General features: G+C 46.1%; 1 protein-coding gene and 1 non-coding gene across 3 annotated transcripts in view; one reads left to right on the plus strand and one right to left on the minus strand.

The window, feature by feature from the left end:
* The window catches only part of ASCC1 (activating signal cointegrator 1 complex subunit 1), a 126296-nt gene extending 122286 nt beyond the window's left edge, over positions 1 to 4010 (plus strand). For both annotated transcript variants that reach the window (XM_075534785.1, XM_075534786.1), the window contains one exon: positions 2932 to 4010. In XM_075534785.1, the coding sequence (XP_075390900.1) occupies positions 2932 to 3048 (117 nt within the window). In that variant the 3' untranslated portion in view covers positions 3049 to 4010. The remainder of the gene's footprint in view (positions 1 to 2931) is intronic.
* Positions 4011 to 11376: 7366 nt separating this feature from the next.
* LOC142430122 (small nucleolar RNA SNORA48) lies at positions 11377 to 11521 on the minus strand. The gene has a single exon (XR_012780593.1). It is a non-coding gene; the product is annotated as a small nucleolar RNA SNORA48 (small nucleolar RNA).
* Positions 11522 to 14049: the final 2528 nt, after the last annotated feature.

Here is a 14049-nt window from a genome sequence, read left to right on the forward strand (position 1 = left end):
CTCCAGCAGCTGTGGTTCTTTTACAGTCATTTTATTGGGGCTCATACAGCTCTTATCACGAGCCATCCATCCATCCACTGTGTCAAGCACATTTGTACATTTGTTGCCATCATCATTCTCAGAACAGATTTTCTTTTTCAACAGCGACTTTCGTTTCTTAAGAATGAATTAGAATTGAGATAAAACTCCTTTCTCTTGAATTAAAAGTAAAACTTAAAACCAAACCCACTACCATGGAATTGGATTTCCAAGACTGTAAATCGTCCTAGGAACAGAGAACATCACCTACCTCCCAAGGAGCGGCTGGCGGGTTCCAGCTGCTGAGATCCTACTCAGGGACCCAAGATTTATCAATCAGACCTTCACATCCAGTCTCACGTCCCGAGCCCAGCCAAGCCACACACCGCTGTTGATCGGATTGCTACCCAAACGCTGCCTCTCTCGGACAGAATCAAATTGCCCGTGTGGGTTTCCGAGGCTGTAGACGTTTATGGGAACAGAGAGCCTTCTCTTTCTTCACAGAGTGGCTGGTGGGTTCAAACTGCTGGCCTTGCACTTCACAGCCCTGAGTGTAACGCACTCTGCCCCCAGGGCTTCTCGACAAGGACATGGCGTACTTTTATCCTTCCAGATATAAGGAACACAGGCATCTACACTAGACTCAGTCATCACTTATATTGTAAAAATGGATCATATCCGGTCTACTTGACACTGTTATAAATGCTGGGGATTCAGCTGTGAATAGTAAGACAGCTCCTCCCTCTCAGAAGCTTATAATCTTCTGAGTCACTAGAAATAACCGAGAGAACCAAAAGAAAGGCTTGAACTATAACTATAATAAAAGTAAATAACAACATACCCAAACCAGACGCAGCCATCAATGCTGACTCAGAGTGACCATATAGGACAGAGTACAACTACTTCATGGCACTTCTGAGACCGCAAGTCTTTCTGGGAGCAGACAGCCTCATCTTGCTCCTGTGCAGCAACTAGTGGCTTTGAGCTGCTGACCTTACAGTCAGTGTCCTGGCACTTAGACACTGCACCGCCAGGGCTCAGAAACCCTATGAAGCAGCTCTGCTCAGTCACGGGGTCCCAGTGAGTTGAAGACCAACCTGATGGCATTTAACAAGAGTGGGTGTTATCATCCATTCCAAGTTGGCTGCGGTGTTCAGGCCGTGAGTTCAGATTCTGACTTTGGTACTCTTTCCTACACTTTGGTGGGGCTTGACTACTGGGGCTGTCTTCTCGTTTGTTTTTTTTTTTAATTCCTGCATTTAAATCACATCCTAGCAGACACCATTGCTACCACATTTACTTTCAACCTAAAGCAAGAGACTCCCAGGCAAACAGTGCCATCTGAAGGTTGTCCACATAAGCAAAGGTAAGTCACCCAGGGGTCATCACTGCACACAAGGAGAATTGGAGGCCCGGGGAGGTGGGCGAGACTCGGGCTGCCCGTCCCTCCTGAGCCCCTCTCAGTGTGGTTCTGTGTGCACTTGACTGTCCCTCTGGCCATGTCTCCTGTGTGCCCAGCAGGCTGCGGTTCGTTGGAGCGGTCAGTCAGACAGTCTCATTGGCATGGCTTTCGCGTCAAGTGAATGCTCACCAAAGGGATTAGCCAGATTTCTTTTCACAAAGGGGTGGACATGTTCTGACCAGGCCAAGAAAGCCAGTAAGAGAACTTAACTGTAAATCAGTGCACACACGAGCTGATCACCTTTCTGAAAGAGCAGACAATGCAGCACACAACCTCTAACTAGATCTTCAGGGTCAAGAGAATGTCATGGTGAGGAATCAATATTTACTCGGCTTTATAAGTTAGCCTTAATGAACCCCGAGCATTAGCTAGGCCATCCATTGCAGGAGGAGGCGAGGTGGCAGTGGCGGAAGTCTGTGCCCGTGGAGGCCGTATAGAAACAAGTGAGGGGTAGAGACCTTGCTGGGACAGAAAGCCCCAGACATTCAGACATTGTTGGTTACATGAATTGACGTTCCTGGGGGTCGTATCGGGTCTTGCACCCTGATAGAAGGCAAACTGAGTCCGCCTTCTCCTAGCAATGTGGCTTCATTGCCCTGATGTCATTTTGGGTTCTACCGTGTGACTGTGCGAGTCACGAGGTCAGGTCCCTCCTAACGAGTTTCTGACGTGAAGGACGATAGCCAAGAGCATTTGCTCTAGGACACTGGCATGAATCCAAACCTAATTAAAGGGTTTTGGTGCACCCTCCCATGTGCATGTCTTCTCCTGTCCAGGGGACTCTGATGGTTGTGTGTGGTGCGGGAGAATCCTTTGTGAGTCAGCAGTATCCGCTATTTATTTCGATGGACCTTGGTGACTAGATAGAGCAGTGATTCTCAACCTGCCATGCCACGGCCCTTTCATACAGTTGCTCACGTGGTAACCCCCCAACCATAACATTATTTTTGTTGCTACTTTCATAACTGTAATTTTGCTACTGTTATGAATTGGGCAACTCCTGTGAAAGCGTCGTCCGACACCCCCCCCCCAAGGGGTCGAGACCCACAGGTTGAGAACCGCTGAGATAGAGGTATGTATGCCTGGTCCAGTTCCATCCCGACCAGAATGAAAGTAGGCTCCTGCTGTCATGGACAGCCACAGAAGCCGCCAGGCCTGGCCCTGGGGGTCAGCGCGTGGCCGGGGACGTTTGCTGCAGCCTCAGTAGAGACATTTTAAAGGGGACTTTGCAGACCATGCTCTCGAGTGTATCTCGAGAGGGGACTCTTTAACGTGAACCCCCCACCCTTCCTGTCCAGGGCCGTGATTCAGAATAGACGCGGAAAAGAGCAAGCATGAGAGGTTTGTTGGGACGGCTGTGGTCTGGTCTTTCTGCCAGAGAATCTGGTGGTTAGCAGTTGGGACATAATTGCCTTTAGCAACTCACAGTGGGTTTTTCTTTTCCTTTTCAGCTGTTTGAGAACTTCTACTTCGGCGCCCTAAAGCTCAATTCCATTCACATCTCTCAGAGATTCTCAGTAGACAGCTTTGGAAACTATGTCTCCTGTGGGCAGATTGACTTCTCCTGAGGAGGATCTTCCCAAGCATCAGGCGATGGACACGGTCACGAGGTGCTGAAGAGAGCGTCGTTGCTGTAACTGCCAAAGAAGACCCTGGATGGCGTTCTTTCCTGTGTGGTCCCCCTGGTCTCAGGATGGTCTGCACTTAGCCGGCCGCCATCCAGATGGCGGTGGACACAAGGAGGACTTGTCGTCCTGATAGGGTCGGTTCGACTCTCATCTTGCCTTCTTGGGAGAGCAGGTGACAAGCCTTCTACAGAGATTCCAGCCTTGGAAACCCTATGGGACAGGTCTCCTCTGCCCTTTAAGGTCACTGTGGGTCAGAATCAGCATAAGGCACACGACAAGAACCTTTCTTTCTGAACCTGTTCCCTGGGAATCTACTTCTGCAGCCCATTGAGGGTCACATGATGACTTACACACCTACTGTTCTTTCCACAGTTGTTAAACCACTTTCCACGCATACTCTCAGAGAATTAATGATTTATGGTTTCATTAATCTCTTAAGCTAGATGGAATACCTAGTTTCTAAAAGGTTTGCATTTTCACTTCCTGTGTACCCTCCCTTCTTAACTTTTCATCTTTACCCAGATTACGGGAAAGAATTCAATCTCGTAGCAAAACAGCTGTGTTAAGTTTTTAACTTGTACTTGCTTGTTGTGACCCTTTTCTTCTAAAATTGGGGCTTTCTTACTTATTAGATTCCTGTTCCTTCACCCTACCCCACCTCATCTCCTGCCGCTGACGGAGTTGCAGCATATTTGTAGCTCTTTTCTGTGTACTCTTCTGGGCATAGAGAGCAGTCGTGATGTCAGCGGGCCTGTGGAGTGTGCTTCTGGGAAGGTGGGCAGCCCCAGAGATGCGCCTTCCCTGCTGCTGGCCAGCGGCAGGCAGCCCCCACCCCGCCCCCAGCTACTCCTGCCTTCTGTTGCCTCTTCCCTCCTCACCTGTGAATAAACAGATTTCCAAATGAGCTGGTTTTCTTTCACTATTATCACCTAGTTCTCGTTGGACCTCCTCCATCGGCCCTGGGATACAAGGGTGCCATCGCGCCCTCAGGTTTGCAGCCGCTCTTCATGGAGACTTACACACTGGTGCCTGGCGGGTGTGCTCCTCCGGGCAGGTTCATTGTCAGTGAGACCCTGGCTCATCTCCTGGCTAATGGCATGTAGGAAGGTGTGTCCCCAGAGCTAGCTCCCAGGGGCTGGCTGTGGAATTCCTCCCGTCCCTCCTCTCCTCTTCTCTCCCCTCCTCCAGGTGCCACCTCTCTCACTGGGTTGCTCTGAACACCTGCCTTTGGGCAGCCTTACCCAGGAGTCTTCTTGAGGGTTGTAAAGTTTTTAGGAAATTTTAAAAGATTTGGCTTAAAAGTTAAAATTCTGTAATGTAATTTCATATATCAAATACTAAATTCCTAATAGGTTGTTACTTGGAATTTTCAAGATTCATATTTCAAATTGTCCAGAACTCTAGGCAAATTCTTGGGACAATATAGGTCTAAAGAAATGTCAGTTTTAACTGTTATAGAAGGGGGAGTTCTCTGTCACCCACAACACTCCCTACTTTTGTGATTGTGTTTGATAATGCATTGCAGTGGCCACACACAACCCAAGCCACTACAACTCGGGTGTATTAGGCAATCAACACGTTACAGTCCAGGTGAGAGATGCTCGACTAGGACAGTTTCTTTCCTGCCATGCCTGCATGCAGGCCTCTGTGGCTCTTAGCCGGGCCTCTGCCCTGCTCAGTCAATGTTACAAAGTTCTTTGGGGCTGCCAATAAATGCACAAAGGGTGGGTCACTCCGCAGTAAGCCTCTACCCAAAGGTACTCAGCTCAAGCTCTGAGAGTCAACAAAACCAGCTTCCCCAATAAGTGACCAGAGGCACCCCACTCCATAACCTAGCCGCCTGCCCCAAAGCACTTAGCTTTACCTGTGGACTGGCATCTCGTGCTTCGGCTCCTGGTTCTGCTGCTCCTCTGCTGTCAAAGCTGTCTCCCGTCAAGGAGATTCAGTGAGCAGGGTCCAGAGGACACATCCCACTTTGGTTCTTCTCTTTTGCCAACGGAGAGCCCACTTCCTATTTCCGAGACAGCTCATTTCATACCCAACAGGAGATGGCAATCACAATGGACCTGATAACAATCACTCATGGCTGAAACATAATCTTTTAAAAATATTTTATTTTAAAATCATTTTATTAGGGACGCATACAACTCATCACAATCCATACATACATCGGTTGTGTAAAGCACATCTGTACATTCATTGCCCTCATCATTCTCAAAGCATTTGCTCTCCACTTAAGCCCCTGGCATCAAGTCCTCTTTTTCCCCTCCCTCCCCGCTCCCCTCTCCCTCATGAACCTTTGATAATTTATAAATTATTATTTTGTCATATGTTACACTGTCTGACGTTCTCTTCACCCACTTTTCTGTTGTCCGTCTCCCAGGGAGGAGGTTATATGTAGATAGATCCTTTTAATCAGTTCCCTCTTTACACCACACCGGTGCTTCCTCCACCCTCCCGGTATTGCAATTCTCGCCACTGGCCCTGAAGGGATCGTCCACCCTGGATGCCCTGTGTTTCCAGTTCCTATCTGTACCCGTGTACCTCCTCTGGTCTGGCCAGACTTGTAAGGTAGAATTGGGGTCATGAGAGTGGTGGGGGAAGGAAGCATTTAGGAACTAGGGGAAAGTTGTATGTTTCATCGTTGCTACACTGAACCCTGACTGGCTTGGTCTCCCCGTGACCCTCCATGAGTGGATGTCCAATTGCCTACCGATGGGCTTTGGGTCTCCACTCTGCACTCCCCCTCATTCATGATGTTGTAAATTTTTGTTCTGATGATGCCTGATACTTCGACACCTCGTGAGCGCACAGGCTGGTGTGCTGCTTCCATGTGGGCTTTGTTGCTTCTGAGCTAGCTGGCAGCTTGTTCACCTGAAGCATACAATCTAATCCACTATCTCCCCACCTTCTTACCCAGACCGTCAGGAAAGCAAAGACGGTTTGGGGAGAGTAACAGAACTGGTGGCTAGTAGAGCCTTATGAAATCACTGCCTTGCAGGGAATAGGTGATCATTTTGATGTAGAAGTTCCATGAAAAAGCAAGCGTGATGGAGAAGGAATAATTGTGAGGGTGCCGAAAGAACCTGTCCAAGCCCCAAGGCTGCCTCGCAACATCGAATTGCAGGCAGACCTCAGATATTTCTGGTTCGGTGCCAGGCAATACAGTGAAGATAGGAAAAGCCACACCCTTTTTTTTTTTTTTTTTGGTTTCCGAACACATGTAAAAGTTATGTTTACATCACACTACAGTTTATTTCATGTACAATAACATGAAAAAGTGAAAAAAACATGACACAGCACATGCGTACTGGGCCGATTTGCTAGGTCCCACAAACCTTTAATTTGTTTAAAAAAACAAACAGAGCGGGGAGGGAGGGGAAAAAAATGAGGACCTGATGCAGAGAGCTTAAGTGGAGAGCAAATGCTTTGAGAGTGATTAGGGCCAAGAATGTACTGATGTGCTTTATACAATTGATGTATGTATATGTATTGATTGTGATAAGAGATGATGAGCCCCTAATAAAATGTTTTAAAAATAAACAAAAACAAACAAACAGAAAAACAACCCACTGGTATCAGCATCATACTATAAAAAGAGGTGCTTCTGCATGCCGGAGCACATTTGGGGATTTTGTAAAGGAATCTCCATGAATGGAGTCACGCTGCCGTTCATTGTCATGCGAAGGGCTAACGTCACAGCTGTAACTGGTTCTGGGTGCACTGACTTCGCCTCAGTTCCCCTGAAAAGGGAGGAAGCGCTTTGCCACACTGGCATCACGCGGTCCGTGCTGTACAAGCACTGTCGGAGAGGGACTGTCATGGCCCTAGAGCAGCTGCACAGTGAGTTCCCTCGGAGTGAACTCCCCCCAGTCTTCTGGTAGAGACAGTGTCAGTGTCAATTGTAATGACTCATTTCTCAGTGAGCTCCGGGGTTTACCAAACTACACACCAACTGGAATTCAGTGTCATCCTGGCAGAGCTGGAGTCGGTTTGCTTTTGTGCTGGGCAATTTTTCCTGGTGCTACAGGGAACCTCAGTGAACCAGAGAGGGTTAAGGTGAGTCAGGTTCCACCTCAGTCGGGGTTGATGGGAAACATAGACTGAAGTGCTTGCTAGAAAAATAACCAAACGGCTTTATCTTTGAAAATGTTCATTTAAACAAAGAAAAAAATACTTCACATTGTCAAAAATCACCAAGCTGTATATTTATACTTTGTATGAGGGGTACCCTTCCCCCCGAAAAACCCTGGAATCTCCCCCCCCCCCGAAGCTATGTCTTTAAATTTTTTTTTACAAATCAACTTATCACCTTCAAAGTACTCTCCATTACGCTTAATACATTTGTCCAATCTTGTGATTCCATTCTTGGAAACATTTTCCAAGCTCATCCATCTGCGTGGATGCCTGGCAGCACCTCCCTGGCTTTTTTTTCTTCACCTCTTCAATGTCATCAAATCGCTGTCCTTTCAGGTCTCTCTTCATTTGCAGAAACAAAAAGAAGTCACACGCAGTAAGGTCAGGTGAGTAAGGTGTGTGGGAAAAGAGAGGCATGCTGGGTTTTTGGGGGTTTTTTGCCAAAAAGTGGCCACTGAGATGGCTGCATGGGCAGGTGCATTGTGGTGACAAAAGTAGTCCCCCATCTGCCACCAATCAGGCCTTTTTTGTCACACACTGTTACACAATCTTTTCAGAACCTCTAAATAGAAAGCTCAATTAACAGTCTGACCTGGTGGAATGAACTCCAAATGCACTCTCCCACTCATATCAGAAAAATAAATGAGCATCGTCTTGAACTTTGGTTTCGCTCAGTGAGCTTTATTTGGATGAGGTGACGATGCAGCTTCAACTGGCTTGGTTGACGTTTGCTTTCAGGATCGCAAGAGTAGCAGCATGTCTCATCACCAGTAATGACCTTGGGGAAAAAGTCTGGGTCACTTCAGAGCTGTTCTTTCAAAGCATGGCTTGTTTCCACTCGACACTGTATTTCCTGTCAGAACCCAACGCACAAATTTCACAGCGACCCTTCTCATTCCCAAATCTTCCGTTAAAATTCCCAGAACCAAAATGAGGAGCTGATACCAAGGGCTCACGTAGAAAGCATTTTGAGAATGATGATGGCAACATACATATGAGAATTGTATGAGCTCCTAATAAAATGATTTTTAACAATTCGCTGAACCGAGCTGCAAGACAGTCCAGATAACTTCCCCATCGCTTCAATGGTTCGTCGTTGGCCTTCGAGCACAAGTGCACCAATTTTGTTGGCATTTTCTTCCGTTCTCATTTTTTGAAATGAGAAAACCACTCCTTCATCTGAGTTTTCCCCATAGGGCCGCCCTTATGAGTTGTGTCCACATCACAACAGCTCTGTGCCATTCTTGCCGGCAGGAAACAAAATTTCACAGCCACACGCTGTTCTCTTCAAACGGCCGTCACAGAAATCAAGAGCTGAGCGAAACTGCTTTTACAAAAAAATTCACTGTGACCAGAGAGAACCCTCCCAGGTGACACCACGGGCGCATGGACTGGGCCGAGGTGCTCAGTGCTTGATGCACATCTGGCAGGGAAATGCAAATTAGGAAAGCTCTGCCCAGCGGTGCTCTTCCGGGTTATGTTTGGGTACCCCCCCATACTGTTGTAAATGTATACTTTGTATTCCACTATGTGTTAAAATGTTCTCCTTTTTAAATGTGCCTCATCACCCAGAGGTACAGCTCTATATAATTTATGTACAGATTCTATCATTACGTATTTTCCCACAAGTAATAGCTAATATTCTTTGAATGCTCACATTCGTCATTGTTCGAGTGTTAACTCACTTGCTCTTTATTACAGCTCAGGTTGGTGGTACTATTATATACATTTACAGGTGATAAAACCGAGGCTTAACAAGGTCATATATTTTATAACACTCTTACTCTTAACCACTGTACTCGTTTCTCAGTGTGTCCACCTGTCTCCTGGAAGTCTCTGGGAAACTTCCTGGAGGTCCATGAGGAAAAGGAACCCTGTTGTGGTGGTGAATTAAAGGTTGGGCTATTGACTGCAAGGTAAGCAGTTCAAAACCACTGGCCACTCTGTGGGAGAAAGATGAGGCTTTCTGCTCCCATAGTGACTCGCAGTCTGGGAAACCCACAGAGGCAGCTCTGCCTGCCCTGTAGGGTCTCTGTGAGTCAGAATTGACCCAACCGCAGCGAGTTTGGGTTTGGGTTGGTGAGATAAAGCAATTTTCATAAAACACTAAGATGTTATTTGCTGTTTTCACTCTTTAGGAGTGAGTGGAATTGCCTAGAGGCTCATTTTGTGTTTTCTGAAATTTTCTATGTTGATAGGTACAGATCAGTATTTTTAGAGCTTAACTCGGGCTACTCTCAGTATACAGAAGTACTCGTAACTATTTTCAGTCCAACCAGCTATACTGCAGATGCGGAAATCCAGCTGCTGGCGATTGAGCCAGGCATGAAGGAGATTTGCAAAACTGTAAAGCAATGCCCCTCTCCTCACTCGGTTTTCCCTGTTTTGGAATATGTAGTTTTCTTTCGTGAAGTATATTAATATATAATGGCTCATTTTTAATTTAAATACATTAATAAATGCTTTTAACTTCCTTGGGGGTATTTTCAAGTATAGGAAATCAGTGTACAATATACCTAAACAAAAGTTCTTTGGGGTACACTACCTATTTTTAGTGTGAAGGGCCCCCTAAATCAGAAACATTTGGAAACCACTACATGATACTATGCATGCTTCCAAATGGGGTCTTGTTATATGTAATGTCTGGAACACACTTTTCTCAGCCAGCAATGTGTGCGTGGTGGATCACCTTTGTGGTCAATAGATACACGTCTACAGCATTATTTTCGATGTCTGCATGGTGTCCCTCTGTATAGATGTGTTAGTCCGGGTTGACTAGAGACACAAATCCAGAGACATTCATATGTGTATAAGAAAGAGCTTTATATACAAGAGCAATTGAATATTGAGAAAACATTCCAGCCTAGTCCAGATCAAGCCCACAAGTCCGATATTAGCCCATATGTTTGATACTAATCTAAAATTTCGTCTTCAGACTCATGAAATGAGTGATACTGAATGCAGGAAGATCACAGGCTAGAGGGTGGAAAGTCTTGTGGATCCAGTGGCAGGTCTCCACATGGCTCCTCCAGCTCCAGGGTTCTGGGTGCATCAGCATACTTCCATGAGGCTCTTTGTCAGTAATAGCTCACGGGGAGTCAAAGCAGAGAAAGAGTGTGTGTCCGTCTCCAGAGAGCTATTTATCTCCATAGTGTCTCCAAATGAGGTCATCAAGCTGTGACTTGATTGACAGGCAAAACTCCACCCCTTCACTCTTAATAGTCTCAATGTTGACACCAGATTATATAACTACCACAATATATAACCAGTTAGTTCCTTACTAATAATCACTGGTTTGGTTATTATCAAATGAATATCTGTATGAATTTATATTTTTGGTTTGTGGGGTCATCTAAAAATGGATTTAAGTTGTTTTAAAGATGTGGTTAAATTTAAGGGTTTATTTTAGGAAACTAAAGCACTCTCTGTTTTGCATTGTTAAATATTAAATACAAGCAGAAAAAAATAGATAAAACATATGTACTGTTTAACTACCCTGTCCAGAAGGGGGCCCCATATTTGTGTCTGATCTACTAATTCTCTCAAATTTTAGGAAAATCTTTTTTGTTTTTAATGGGTGCATGACTCTGCTTGGTCTAGTCAATGGTTGTTTGCTTTGCTTAAGTTTTATTTTGGTGAAAGTATACATAACAGAAGATTTTCCATCTTAACTGTTAACATACCGTCTATACTTGAGTATCAGCCAAGGCACCTAATTTTACCACAAAAACTGCATTTAAAATGTGCTGAAGAATGGCTTACACACGAGTATCTGCAGCATGACTCAGTGACATCAATCATTTTCACTGCTGTCCATTCCCAACAGTTTTTGTTACTTCAAACAGAAGCCTAGTAACCCTTTCAGAATAACACCCTCTTCCTCTCTCTTATCCCTTAAAAACCAACCAACTCCATTGCCACTCAGGCTCATTTAGGGTTCCTGGGGCTATGAATCTTGTGGGAGCAGATAGCTTCATCTTTCTCCCAAGAAATGTCTGGTTGGATTTGAACTGCTGACTTTGGGATTAGTGGCTCAATGCTGACCTGACAGCACCACCAGGCCTCATATCCGTTGGAGTCTGACTTACTGCCGTCAGCTTTTTTCTTTCTTTCTTTTTTCTTTTCACAATTTAATGTGTCCTAGGCATGAGACAGCTCCTGCCGCGATCTAGGCATCAAGCTAGGATGAACAAAGGGCTGCCAGTATGCTCTGCCCCTGACTGATATCAGAGCACCACCACTCCTCAGGGGTCTCTTTGCCCATAGCCAGGGGGCATTCAGCGTTTTTCAAGGCCGTTTCTTCTTTGTAAACCAAAAGCATTTGGTGGTTTTCTTTAACGGTTAGCCTCATCGTCTGAAATTTGGATTTGCCCTCCTAAGCGGCTGTACTGCTCCCTTCACTAGCAGCCTGGGTTGCTGCTCATCTGCTTTCTGCACAAACCCACTATTGAAAGCAGCCCTACCGGAATAGCTGCCCAGCGCGTGGGAAACATGCTGACCTTCACAGGTTGGGAAGCAGCTACTGTGTTCTTTCTTTTTTAATCATTTATTGGGGGCTCATACGATTCTTATCACAACCCATCCAGCCAGCCTTCGTGTCAAGCACATTTGTACATTTGTTGCCATCATCATTCTCAAAACATTTACTTTCTACTTGAGCCCTTGATATCAGCTCCTCATTTTTACCCCTCCCTCCCCTATACCCCCTCCCTCATGAACCCTTCATAATTCATAAATTATTATTATTTTGTCATATCTTACACTGTCCAACTTCTCCCTTCACCCACTTTTCTGTTGTCCATCTCCCAGGGAGGAGGTTATATGTAGATCCTTGTAATCGGTTCCCCAGCTATTGTGTCCTTAATGGGGTACCTTGTTGAGGTAGGTAGTTTATTGTGCCAACCTAAACACGTGAGGTTAATTGAAGGGCAGAGGGATAAATGGCTCGGTGAGCCTCGCCTTTCTAGTTCTCAGGTCTCTTGCTTTGTGATGGTCAGACCAGGGTGCAGCTGCCTTAGCAGGTCCCTGCTTCAGCTGGCAGGGCTGACTTCCTTCAAGACATCTCCAAGGGGAAGCCACATGGACCTACCCTGATGCAGCCCTGGGTGCGGGAGCAGCCCTGTGGAGATCCCTACCAGTGCTGAGATGCTTACACATTCACTGACTCGGCTTTCCTCCCACAGTCGGTGTCATTGTGTGTGTTTTGTAAGGTGGAGGAGGACTTTGTTGATTGGTGTTGGACATATGGCCTAATGTTGGACTTGTGGGCTTGGGCAGCACTGGGTTGGGATATTTTCTTTTCTTTTTTCCATTTTATTAGGGGCTCATACAACTTTTATCACAATCCATACATATACATACATCAATTGTATAAAGCACATCCATACATTCCCTGCCCCAATCATTCTCAAAGCATTTGCTCTCCACTTAAGCCCTTTGCATCAGGTCGTCTTTTTTTTCCCCCTCCCTCCCCGCTTTCCCCTCCCTCATGTGCCCTTGGTAATTTATACATCGTTATTTTGTCATATCTTTCCCAATCCGGAATCTCCCCCCCCCCCTTCTCTGCCGTCCCTCTCCCAGGGAGGAGGTCACATGTGGATCCTTGTAATCAGTTCCCCCTTTCCAACGCACTCACCCTCCACTCTCCCAGCCCCGCCCCTCACACCCTTGGTCCTGAAGGTATCATCCACCCTGGATTCCCTGTGCCTCCAGCCCTCATATGTATGGGATGTTTTCTTGATGTGCACTTACCCTGTATATAAAACTCTCTTCTATACACGAGTCTCTGTGGATTTGTTTCTCTAACGTACCCAGACTGACACAGTTGTGAGCACCATCTCACACTCCGAGTTGGGCAATTTTGGTAGCTATGGCAGCCCTTGGGCTTCATCCAAACTGAACAGGCATAGCTATGCCTCTACCCTCACTACTTTAGAGACAAAGCTTTGCCAAAAGGCTCGGAATGAGATGCAGGGAGGGGGTGTCAGCTTTGGGTAAATTTTCAGAACTGGGGGACACAACAACCTTTGCTTCGTCATCTAAGCGAGAAAAAACATACTTTTTAAAGTTCCCACTCTTCTTTGGCAAAGGAGCCCTCATGGTGCTGGCGAGTAAGCATTAGACAGCTAACTGAAAGGTCGTTGGTTCAAACCCACCAGCCATTGCTGGGAGAAAGATGAGGCTCTCTTCTCTTGTAAAGAATTAGTCTCATAACCTTACAGGGTCCCTATAAGTCAGAATTGACTCTGGCAGTGGGAGGCTCAGGCAATATGTGAATACGTAATTTTATCTAAGTTTTGTTGCAGTCTTACGAAATAGGTGTTATTTTCATTGCCTTATAAAATAGGAACTACATTAGGTACCTTGTCTAGGAACCCAGCTAGTGAGACTCCATCACCAGTCTACCTGTCAGCAAAGCTATGCTCTGCCAGGACTTAGCAGTACCCCCAGCTTTATGTGCTGTGAGGTGAAGACTTCAGTGGCCAACCCCCATTAGATGTGGCTGGAGAGGGAAAAAGAAAACAGGGAGGGAGCGGTTGTTTCTGTTTTCCTGGGCTTGGGGTTGAGGCTGGGGGTCCCCAGCACAAGACAATGAGGCCTCAAAGTTCCCAGGGGGCCAGACCTTGTACCCTGTGGTGCCCCTACTGGTTTTGATCTCCCGTGTTTTGTTTGCTTGTTTTTCATTGCCTTTGTTTTGTTTTTGTGTTTTTTAAGATCACAACATGCTGTGACCTGTCAGATTGTTTCCCCTTCAATGTATGTGTCATGTAAACCTACCCCCTACCCTCTCCCCCTTCTGCTCCG

The sequence above is a fragment of the Tenrec ecaudatus genome, chromosome 16, assembly GCF_050624435.1.
Source record: "Tenrec ecaudatus isolate mTenEca1 chromosome 16, mTenEca1.hap1, whole genome shotgun sequence".
Taxonomy (NCBI): Eukaryota; Metazoa; Chordata; class Mammalia; order Afrosoricida; family Tenrecidae; genus Tenrec; species Tenrec ecaudatus.